Raw genomic sequence first — 12514 nt, forward strand, 5'->3', positions numbered from 1 at the left:
TGGATGCCATTTTTGGGTCGGAGGGGTGCGGGGTGACAATTTAAAAAAATGGCTGGACTAAGCATGGCCGGAAGTTGATTTTAGTCCGGCCCACTAATCGGCCCTCATGCGTGGGATGTGCTCGCGAGGCGGCCAAAAATCATCTCAGCCTACTAGGTGAAAGGCTTCTTTTTAGGCTTCTTTCTACTGCCGCGTCTGCGCGAGCGACAACTGATGTTATAGGGATTGTGGTATTGCCCCCCCGTTCCCTCTTGTAATGGTATGTCCCAGTTGCAGGTGGGAGGCGCGGGTTATGTGATGTGACGATAAGGAAATACAAACACGCTTGAGCGCACGTTGCTGTCTCGCACGTTGCTGTCTCACATGTTGCGATGACATACGGTTTCCCACACGTAGACGGATGCACCACGCAGCTCGTTGCGCGGCCGGACCAGCAAAAAATGGTCAAGTGCCCAGCTCTGATTTTGAGCTGAGAAAGTATTGTAGGTGCAAGCGTGCACTACATGAGCTAATTTGTTTAAGTGTAGTTTATTATATCAGTGCAAACGTTTTTTTTTTCATTAATAGAAGTGACTGAAAAAATGCACTATTGGTTTATAAAATGTATAGTGTGTGAACCTTTTGATTTGTTGGCTATTCTCTGTGTTAAAATTGATGAAAAGCATAAATATGCTTGCTGATCTGTTTGTCAATGTTGAAAAATGAGTTGAGCATGTCGGTTAGGGTTGGACAGGGGGGCCTATATTTGATGGTTAACCTCGGGCCTCTGAGTATAAGGTGGCCCTGCCAAAGTGTGGTTACATTTCTCAAAGGTAGATGTGACAACGCACGCTGCCACAAGCGCAAACAATCATTTCAATCAGGAATGTCCAAACCTGGTCCTCAAGGGCCGCTGTCATGCCTGTTTTCCAGAGCTGGGCACTTGACCCTTTTTTGCCGGTCCAGCCGCGACCCTCCCCCGTTGACCTGGATACCCTTCCGGCCGCAACCCCCCGCCCTTATTCATAAAAATGATCCCCCCCTCCAAAAAAAATGTCCGTGATTGACGCCGCAGCGGGACAGATGCGAATGGCAGAGGCTTTTTAAGGATCATGTCATGTCATCTTCCAAACCGCTTATCCTATATAGGGTCGCGGGGAGTTGCTGGAGCCTATCCCAGCCGTCAATGGGCGAAGGCAGACTACACCCCGAACTGGTCGCCAGCCAGTCGCAGGGCACAAATATGTCATGTCATGTCATCTTCCAAACCGCTTATCCTATACAGGGTCGCGGGGAGTTGCTGGAGCCTATCCCAGCCGTCAATGGGCGAAGGCAGACTACACCCCGAACTGGTCGCCAGCCAGTCGCAGGGCACACATAGACACTGTCACTGAGCGGGAATCGATCCCACGCTGCCCGCACACAACTCGGGCGTGTGTACCACTACACTATCAGTGGACTTTTTAAGGATCATTAGCTGGCTAATTTACTATTCAAAGCTACTGTGGACACACTTCAAACACGCTTCAAAATGCGCTACTAGTACTTTTCTACTTACCCAACTGCATGTGATTACTTCCATTGCGAGCCCCGGGGTTGGTTTTGTCATAATGTATAATTATTTGGGTCCAACAGACGGCCAGAAGTCGTAGTCAACAAGTTACTTATTTATTTTACACACTTCCCCTTCTTCACGGCCTTCAAACTAAAAGCATACCAGCAAACCACTATACAACACGGGGTTTGCTACAGCATATTTCCGGAAGTAGGGAAGTGTGTGCGTAGCATGTGTTGCAGACCTGTCGTCAACAGCACAATGCGTCAGTCATGTGAATCAATGTGGCAGTTGTCGCTCGCGCCGACGCGGCAGTAGAAAGAAGCCTAAAAATAAGCCTTTCACTGAGTAGGCTGAGATGAAATTTGGCCGCCTCGACCACGTCATACGCATGAGGGCAGATTAGTGGGCCATGCTTAGTCCAGCCATTTTTTAAAAATGTGTCATCCCCCACCGCTCCGCCCCCAAAATGGGTATCCGGCCGGGCCGGAGGGTCCGACCGGTCCGGCCCAGGGACGAACTGCCCAGCTCTACTGTTTTCCATCTCTCCCTGCTGCAACACACCTGATTCAAATGATCCGAATCATGACAAAGCTTCTTTAGAGTTTGCTGATGAGCTGATCATTTTAATCAATTGTGTTGCAGCCGGGAGAGATGGAAAACAGGCAGGACAGCGGCCCTTGAATGTACACGCATGCTTGTACACAAGCAACCTTAAAAGTTAGCAAAAGTGCATCACAGTCAAATGGAGAAATGCACCATTTTTGACTGACTAACATCTAAACCCGCTGCAGGATGAGACAGCAGTTCCACACCACTGTTTTCTTTTGCACTGAATAATTGATTTATATTTTATAGTTTAACATTGTTGTTAAAAACATTTATTTTCCTGTAAATCATCATTTTTATTATTACATCTATTTTATTATTTCTTCTTCTTCTTCAAGGACAGTGCATATTGTTCTGTTCATTTAGTTTACATCAGTGTTGTTGCAGTTGCAAGACAAGTTAATTCATTTAAAAAGCAAAACAAAACTGTGTTAATTCTAATGTTGTTAATGTGTTTTTTTGGAGCAAAAATGGACCGATAAGAATACAATTCAAGTACCAGATTGATAAGCACTTATTATTAAGGGTAGTAGTACCATTAAAGTCTTACCAACAACCAAGGGATGGGCAAATGAAATAATTGATTAGCAACACTGCTCCACTAATAAAAATGTTTTTTCGAGTTTTATGTGATGCATTCAGGGTACGTTCACAACGTTGGGAACTTGCACATAATTTTTCTCCACTTACAATGTTTTTAAGACCAAGACCCCGCCTCAGGCCCCGTCGGCAACGCCCTTGCTTTCCTGGGGGGGTGGGATTGGTAGTGGCAGTGGGCTGCGCTGGGCAGCGGGTGGGCATGGTTGTGAGTTCAAGGGGCAGCGATGGAGCCGGGGGAAAGCCCTGGGTCCCGGTGTGTGGGTGGTGTCCATCGAGTGGATCCCCCACAACATGGTCGCGCTGGCCCAGCTACCCTTGTGGGTGGGCGGGGCTCAGCCCACCCTCCCTCAGTGTGCCGGCAGAGCAACTCTGCTCTCAAGATGACTAAATGCATGTGAGACGGTGTTTATTCACAAATTAGTTTCCATAGACATGTTTAGTTGCTTGTGTGATTAGACACTATATAAATACTCAGATCAACAATTCTGCATGGCCATGCAACTGAACAGGTCAGGTTAAAAAATAATAACATCAATCATACTGTTATGACAAAACCAGGTTGGTACCTTTTGGAAGCAGGGTACAGCTCTACTGTCACCACCTCGATGCCGTTCCATGCAGCCACGCTGACGCCACAGAAGAGACACTGTAGAGCGATGATCGCAGATTGGCTGAAGCTCAGAAACAGGAAAAAGGTACAGCCTGCTGAGATCAACATTGAGCCACCTGAGGAGAGGTTAAGTCCAATTAAAATGACAAAATCCTACTCCAAAGGTTTGACTGTCCTACCCACAATGTTGGACTCAAAATGAATTCTTCTACATCACACCTAAAGCTTTAAAGACTCTGGGCTCTATTTTTGTGAATCTGGCGCGGTGCATAGCATATCTGCAAGGAGGTGGCTTCGACCCGATGTGAGTAATTTTGAGGATGAGTGCAAGCCGGCGGATCTGCGAGGGGGAGGACTGCAGTGCTGTGGGAGTGGTCAGAGGCGATTTCAATCATGGCCAATCAAAGCAGCTTTTTTCATTGTCTAGTTCCTAGTCGCACACTAAAGTCTCCACTTGGACATAGAGTCTCGAAATGGGCAGTTGGAAATTGTCTGGGTTCCGGGTTTGACTCTCAGCTCCAGCCTTCCTGGATGAAGGAATAATTATTAAATAGTTATCCCACATTTGCTTATTATTAATCACCAAATAGCTGCCACACGTTTGCCCATCATACTGAGGTAGAATGAACATATAATCCTGAGTGATTTGATAATGTTATATTCATATAGTGTTGAGTGGTTGTGTAGTTTTGGAGCAATCTATACATTGGAGCAATGTTGTTAATGGTTTGCAAAATATATATTTGTGTGAAATGTTATTGCCCTGCAATGAGGAAGTGTGCTTCTGTCGCAAAGAGAAAATGTGAGAAGAGGAAGATGGAGAAGCAGGGGAGTGCCATGAGGGCGTTGACCGTTTTTATATCATTCCTTAACAGCTGAATGAATGAAGTGCTGATATGATATTTGTACACATGTACACAGTAATAAACACACACATAGAAGTACAAGTTCACGTGTTTCCAACAGCTCAAATGAACCCCACTCTTAGGTTGGAAACACCCATGTTATCAGGGACTCCGAAACTCAATAAAAACAAAAGAATACATAAACAATTATAGAAGTCTTGATCAATGGCAATGTGGATTTGTAATTTGGAAAGACTTTCATGCATTGGTCTGAAGCGCATCCAGGTACCTCTATTAAGGTTGAAAAAATATTGGAGCTCTGTATGGGTTCATGGATCAAAAAAAGCTCATGATGTATTGAAGTATGTCTCCAGCTAAAAAAATCCTATCAGAGGAATCAGCAAAGTAAAATTCACATCACCTATAATCTTGACTCTGCCAATCTTCTCCATGAAGAGGGCGGAGATGATGTTGCCAGGCAACACGGCCAGACTGCCAAGGAAGCTGACTAGATATATGAGGACATCATTCTCTTCACCAGTGTCCAGGTGGCAGCCATATTTGTCGTACTCAAAGGTGTTGTTTTCCATTTTACAGTCAATGAACTTCTCCTTCAGGTCTACAGAGTATCACAAAGAACAGAATGGTTAAGGGAGGTTCAGGGTGTTGTCCCTCTGTATATTGGGACAGCTAAAGGAAATGAATAATAAAGAATACCAGGTGTTTCAGAAAAGATTCAGGACTGGTGTCACAAATATATACATTTCAAATCCAACTACAACTTTTCCCCGTCAAAGCAATCTTTCAGGAGTCTAATGCACTTTCCTCAGTCCTTCTCTGCTAAGCCTTCAAGAACTCCTGGAAGGATTTTTACAGGATCCTCCACAGCTCCGTCTTCATGACTATCATGATGTCATCCATATTTTCAAAATGGGTCTCTTGATGACCCCTTGAGTTTGGGAGGCAGGAATAAAAAATCACACGGAGACAGGTTGATTGAATAGTGAAGTTGCTTCAGCACAGCTCTTTTTGCCAACTAATCGAATCAAACCGCGGGATTTCTTTGCAGACGTGCCGGTCGATCGTCGAGCCAACACATTGAAGACGGAAATTCATAGTCTGTAGGTTGGGTTTGGAACATATCTTTTCTGTTCCTTTTCCTTTTCTATTCTATTTCCTATCATTTCTGAGACACCTCGTATATGGAGCTGCACAGAGGGTGACCAACCTTACAAAGGGAGTTTTTCTTTCTACCTCAAACCATAATACTGAATAAACACATCAGCCAAACCACTGAGCCTCACCAATATGAGCTGCTTCACCTGAACCTACCTGTATTTGTGAAGACAGTGTTGCGTATGGTGCAGTTCTCAAACACTGTGTCAGTGGACTTGATATCCTCAAAGAGACAGTCTTCAAACAATGAGTCCTCAAACTTCACGGACTTCAGTTCTATTTTGATGAACCTATGGGCATGGGATGGGACACACAGACAAGCCAATAGACAAAGAAAACATGGACTCTGACTTCTATTGCTGGAGGCTTTGCAGAATGAGCAGAATGGTCTCAGTAATACATACTGGAGCAGTCAATCACAACTGCTATGCAAACAAGCTTTGCCGCATGCATAGATATGAGCACCATATGGTGCATACATGTATGAATACATGATGAACTCCATGGTAGTATCCTATTTTAAGCGGAAAACTTGTTATTGTATTGAAGTGAAGTCCCATTCTGTCATTTTTTTTTTTAATTCTGCAATAGCATAGAAGTCAAGTATGATACAGTAGTAGTAGTCACATACTGTATACTTAAAACATTGTTTTATCTCATTAAATATAGCCTTGTACCAAATTCAAATGTTTAGTCTGTTTGTGAGCAAACAGCATGACACACATTTGGTGATGTAAATTCCAATGAATTAAAATCAATTACTTCAATGGATTAATTCCTTATTCCATTTTGTCTCTCTCTGATGACAATCTCCTCGGATTTTACTTGATTAATTAACTAATTTAAAGTAAGTTTCCAAACAACCAATGAAAACATTTCATAACAGCATTTTCATAAATATTTTCATTGGTTGGCAGAACTGTCTTTCAAACACTTACGCTTTACACAACTCCATCATTTTTTGTGTAATGGAAATGAGCAACAACACACAACGCGCTGAAGAGTATCACCGATCACCTCTTTCATGAGTTGTGTTACTGGCGGCTGCGTCAATCACATTTCAGGCCACCGGGGACAAAACGCAATGGACTGAAAACAATGTGGGAGGAAGGTGGGATGGGCAAATGTGAAAGGCTGTGATTGGCGTGGATGCTGGGACACATTTTTAAACTGCCAAAACAGTAGCCACGACAGTCATGGTGCGCATGAGAAACCTAGTCAGCCGTTGTAAAATGGGGTGAATGCATCGTCACATGACAGTAATTAACAGGCTGTAGCAACAGTTGGAGGTCGTCCGCAGTGGGACGAGAAGTGCATCATTGGCGTCAGGCCAAATCCTAGCATCTCCAACCCATCATTTTTCAGGAAAAAAAAAAAAAAATTCAAATAAAAACAAATCAATAGAGAGCAAGCCATTTTTGCCCCCCGGGAATCAGCATTCCCCTCGCCCTACGGCCTGTGACAGACCACTTGGCAGGACTTGAGTAGGGAGAAAAAGATGGCCAAAATCCCACAGCACACTATAATTTGGTTAAACGGGGCAGCCGTAGCCACTGGGATCATAATGTAAACCTAGCATTAATGAACCGAGTGTTGACCGCCTTTGATTTTGAATAGGATGTTTTGAGCAAAAGACCAAAAGTAAAGATGTATTTCCACTCAACCGAGTCTGATCAAAATCATTGAAATTAAAACTGCCCTTGGCACACGACGCTATGACATCATATCTGTTGTGGATAAATCTGGTTTAACTTTTTCCAGTTTGGTGCAGTATGGCAGCCGCATATTCATAGTTTTGAGTAAACAGCCCCAGTATGAGCCTTAAAACTAGATGTTTTGTTAATTTCCCTTAAAGAAACTAAAAAAATACAAATAAATCGATGTTGCTGCGTTTATAATGCACATCGTCATCCAAAATAAATGGCGTTTTAAGATACTACAGATTTCCCAGCAATGTTGAACTTGATTACGTGTATTGCTCTGTCCCACAACCTGCTTTCCCAGATACCTCAGTGTCATTCAATTAAAAGACAACATAGACATTGTTAAAGAAAAAACTCCTGGAACCAAACATCTAAATTTGGATTTAAAAAAATTCAGATGACGACATTTGATTCTGTACAAGTGAAGATGGGGAAATAATGTTAAGCAGCCCTACATTTAAACTTTGAATTTTTTTTTGTGCTTCTTCATGAATCTGAAGCAGAAAGGCTGTACATACAGCCACTCGTCTGTCTCTTTGATTGTCTGTCCTTATTTGACAGTAATAATGCCAACCATTAAAAATCAACAAGAACTTCAATACACACGGAACAAAATGTTAGATATTTTCTGTTTCAGTTTATCGAAATGTTCATATTTTCATTACTACACACATTTTATCAATGTCCATGATTGTTTATGAGCATACTGACAACCACAGTAAAGAAGAATATTGAGTCGTTCATATCCGTGGCTGTAAACAAGGCATACGTCTTAAAGCCCTTCTTTAATTTACGGCTAGGTGCATTGGAAGATGACTTAAAGAGATGTACTCTACGTCTGTTGTGGTTAGTGTGGGCAAGTCTTGCGAACACAGTGTGTAGATTAACATATTTCGAAACCAGAAAAGACCAAGCCTTAAATCGGCAACATGGCAAATTATGTGCAAAAAGACAAAGGAGTGGCTAAATTTACCAAGAAACTATGAATTATAACAAATTTCAGTGTAAAATATACAGTAAATGCAATGCTTTGAACCACTATTATGAAGTTTGTGAAAAAACAAATAGTGTTTGCCTTGCAACATGACCTTGCCGATCTGATCCCAGGCTACAGACGCTGGCTCTTGGGACATGGAATGTCTCTCTGGCAGGGAACGCACCCAAGCTGGTATGTGAGTAAGAGAAGTTCCAACTAGGCATAGTCAGGCTTACCTCCACAAACAGCTTGGGCTCTGGTACCAGTCCACTCCAGAGGGATTGGACTCTCTTTTGGGATTCACCCCAGTGGATGAGAGGCTAGCCTCCCTCGGCCTCCAGTTCGGGGGACAGGTTTCCTGACTGTTGTTTGTGCCTATGTACCAAACAGCAGTTCAGACTACCAACCATTTTTGGAGTCCATGGAGGGGAGCGTTCCCTCTGACAACTCCCTTGTTCAGCTGTGGAACTTCAGTGCTCACCTGGGCAATGACAGTGAGACCTGGAGGGGCATGATTGGGAGGAACGGCACCCCAATTAGAACCCGAGCAGTGTTCTGTTACTGGACTTCTGTGCATGTCACAGATTGTTCATAAAAAATACCATGTTCAAGCATAAGTGTGTCCATATGTGCACTTAACACCAGAACACACTAGGCCACAATTCAATGATTGACTGTGGTTGTGTCATTGGATTTGTGGCTGTATGTCTTCGACACTAGGGTGAACAGAGGGGCAGAGCTGTCAATCACCTGGTGGTGTGTTGGCTCCAATGCCGATGATGGGGGAAGATGCCAGACCGACCTGGCAGACCCAAACGTATTGTGGGCATTTGCTAGGCACGACTAGCAGAATATTCTGTTAGAAGGAGTTTCAAAAACCACCTCCAGGAGAACTTCACCCATGGCCCAGGGCAGGCGAGTCACTGAGTCAGTGTGGATCATGTGCCGCGCCTCCATTGTTGAGGTGGCTGACCAGAGCAGTGGCCGTAAGGTGGTCGGTGTCTGTCAATCCCTGAACCCGTTGATGGACAGCAGTGGTAAGAGATGCCGTCAAGGTGAAGAAGTCCTATCGGGCATTTCTGGCCTGTGGGAGTCCGCAAGCAGCTGATTGGTGTGTTTGGTGAGGTCATGGAAAATGACTCCTGGATGGCTTCTAAGAAATTCTGGTCCACCATCCGGCATCTCAGGAAGGGAAAGCAGTGCACCATTAACACGGTGTATAGTGGCGATGGCGCGCTGGTGACCTTGACTATTGTTGTGAGTAGGTGGAGAGATTATTTTGAAGACCTCCTAAATTCCACCGATACACCTTTGAGGAAGCAGAGGCTCCGGGGGTGGATGAGATCCGCCCAAGAGTTCGTAAAAGGCTCTGGATGTTGTGGGGCTGTCCTGGTTGACACACCTCTGCAACATTGTGTGGACATTAGGGACCGTGCCTTTGGATTGGCAGACCGGGGTGGTGTTACTTCATTTTGGGAAGGGGGACTAGAGGGGGCGGGAATACACTGTCCGAAGAGGAACACAGCGCTGGCCAGTCACCGTGTTCCTCTTCGGACAGTGTATTCCCGCACCATCTGGTCCATCACGTCCACGCCGCACTTTGTGGTGATGTAGAGGGTGAAAGTATTTGGCTTGTCAGTTTGCACTCAGAGGTAGGCTGGTTAAAAAATAGGCTATGGAAGTTCTAGTGTTAGGTCAGGGATGAGATCCTGCCCCAAGTGGAGGAGTTGAAGTATCTTGTGATATTGTTCACGGGTTAGAGGAGGATGGAGCAGGAGATTGACAGGCAGATTGGTGCAGTGTCTGCAGTAATGTGGACTCTGTATTGGTCCGTTGCGGTGAAAAAGGACTGAACTGAAAGGCGAAGCTCTCGATTTACTGGTTATCTATGTTCCTAGCCTTACCTATATCCACAAGCTGTGGGTTGTGACCCAAGTAACAAGATCCCGGATATTAGTTCCCTCTGTAGGGTGACCGGGCTTTCCTTTCGAGATAGGGTGAGAAGCTCGGTCATCCGGAAAGGACTCCTCCACGTTGAAAGAAGCCAGATGAGGTGGTTTGGGCATCTGGTTAGGTCCCACCGGGAGGCGGCCCGGGGGATGACCCAGGACATGATTAGAAAGACTATGTCTCCCGGCTGGCCTGCGAGTGCCATGGGATTCTCCCGGGAAAGCCGGACGAAGTGGCTGGGGAGAGGGAAGTCTGAGTTTTGCTGCCAAAGCTGCTGCATCCGCGACCCTACCCCCAATTAGCAGAAGTAAATGGATGGATGAACATGCTTGTTCTGAAGGTTTGCATGTTTGTGAAATCACCGTTTAAGTTCTGCTGTATTGTTTTGTATTGTTATCCTGAGTTGAATTCTTTTTTTGAGTACTGTTTGCCTTTAACATATGGTGTGGCGCATGTATTGGACAATACACTGATTTCATTGGACACAGGATGCCTTACGCTATGCAATTGATGACGTCAGAGCTTGCGCGCCTGAACAGAGAAAAGTGTGCAAGCCGCCAAACGGAGGCAGTTAGCAGTACGCTGTTTTCCCCAACCGAAAAGAGGACCAGTGGAGCAGTTTGGTGACGTTTACCTACGTTGTTCCCCGACCGAAGTGTCGTCTAGAACCGGGAGGTTCCGGTGAGGTAGACTGAGCTGCCCGCGTGTAGCGTCTCTGTCAGAGATCGAGCTAGCTAGCATCCAGGCTAGTTTGCATCCGTCGGCTAAGCGTAGCCATCCTCCCCGAGCCCCGTTTTCCTCAGACAGTCTACCAAGCCAAGCCTTCCCTTGCCAGTGAGAACCGACCTTCATCCCCCTCGTACTAGGAGAAAAGTCCCCGCTCTGGTGAATAGTTTCATACCCCTCACGTAAATATACAGTCCTCTACAGGCTCCGGCACAATGCTCTTGCAAGCTGAAACTGACAGGAACATCATGATTCATAATTATCAGCTTGTTATCGACAGCCGTTATGACACAGACTCTCAAAATCTGATTTTTTTTCTGTATCAAAATATTAAACTATGACTGCATCCGGTCTTGACTTAACCTCATATTTTGATTTAAACTTTGTTTTATGACACAAGTGACCCTCCATTGTATTACATACTGTTCTTCACCAAGGCATTATTGACCTTGTAACTTTTTTGCCTTTACCTCAATTGAACACTTCATTTAAAACATCTGACCAGAGCAGATCTTTTGGATCAGTGGATGCTTTATAAGGTCTGCAGCATTAATCCGCAGTTTATCGATCTATTCTAAGTCCACTGTGCAAAGTGTCAGTATCCAGCAATTAAATGATGCTTAGGCGTAAACCTCCTGAGGTTTATCATCTTCACAATTTAAGCATTTGGCCATTAATATATGTAAGAGCAAAATGAATAATCACTAACATATAGCTAATGTTTCACATATAGCACAGCGTGCACTTTATGAAATGATTGATAAGTTGCATTAACCCTTGCGTACTTGGCACAAGGTGCTCATGATGCTTTGCAAATTGGAAGGCATAGAATCCTGAAGCGGCGGCACGGTGGTGGACTGGTTAGCACGTCCGCCTCACAGTTCAGAGGTCGTGGGTTCGATCCCGGCTCCGGCCTCCCTGTGTGGAGTTTGCATGTTCTCCCCGTGCCTGCGTGGGTTTTCTCCGGGTACTCCGGTTTCCTCCCACATTCCAAAAACATGCATGGTAAGTTGATTAGACTCGAAAATTGCCCCTAGGTGTGATTGTGAGTGCGGATGTTTGTCTTTGTGTGCCCTGCGATTGGCTGGCAACCAATTCAGGGTGTCCCCCGCCTACTGCCCCAATACAGCTGCGATAGGCTCCAGCACGCCCCGCGACCCTTGTGAGGATAAGCGGTACAGATAATGGATGGATGGATGGATAGAATCCTGAAGCTGTATGTTTCCCATCAAGATGATTCACTGAGCAGGACTGTGTAGAGAAGGTGAAGTAATTTCAACAGTAGAACAATTTTATATTTTGATATCAGTTCAGTAACCTCATGGTTTTATTCAAATGACAATTCATCTGAATGTCAATTAAGCAACTTAGGAGAAAGGCAAAGCGGCACCTACTTGTCATGGACGTATTCCCCTTCTTTATGGACCTGGTTCTCTAAAGAAAAGTTGAAATGGAAGTTCTCCACTTTCTCTTTATGGAATACCTGAAGAGAGCAACAACTTCAGCCAGATGCAAATTATCATTAACTGGTCTAATTAAATCAAATTAATTCAACGAGACTGTCTGTCTGGGTGAAGCATTAAAAGTTGATAAATCAAATGAACAAAATTAACATTTCACAGATGGGATGAGTGACTTAAGCAAATCAAGTCCTAAAGGGATGCCATAGAATATACAATACATGCCACCCTACAGAAAAAGTTTGGTATGAAAAAGTAATATCTATATTATTACATGATGATGTTCAGATGTTGAAAATTCTTTTTTGTTGGATAAACCTTTTGA

General features: G+C 44.4%; 1 protein-coding gene across 1 annotated transcript in view; it reads right to left on the reverse strand.

Moving 5' to 3' along the window:
* Positions 1-12514, reverse strand: part of LOC147148270 (synaptic vesicle glycoprotein 2B-like) — a 53204-nt gene that overhangs the window by 8967 nt on the left and 31723 nt on the right. The window contains exons 11-14 of the mRNA XM_086028255.1: positions 12124-12212; positions 5531-5664; positions 4620-4817; positions 3310-3469 (exon numbers count right to left, since the gene is read on the reverse strand). Coding sequence (XP_085884381.1) covers positions 3310-3469; positions 4620-4817; positions 5531-5664; positions 12124-12212 — 581 coding nt within the window. The remainder of the gene's footprint in view (positions 1-3309; positions 3470-4619; positions 4818-5530; positions 5665-12123; positions 12213-12514) is intronic.

The sequence above is a fragment of the Filicampus tigris genome, chromosome 4 (genome assembly GCF_054856515.1).
Source record: "Filicampus tigris isolate MCC_2025a chromosome 4, RoL_Ftig_1.0, whole genome shotgun sequence".
NCBI classification, from domain to species: domain Eukaryota; kingdom Metazoa; phylum Chordata; class Actinopteri; order Syngnathiformes; family Syngnathidae; genus Filicampus; species Filicampus tigris.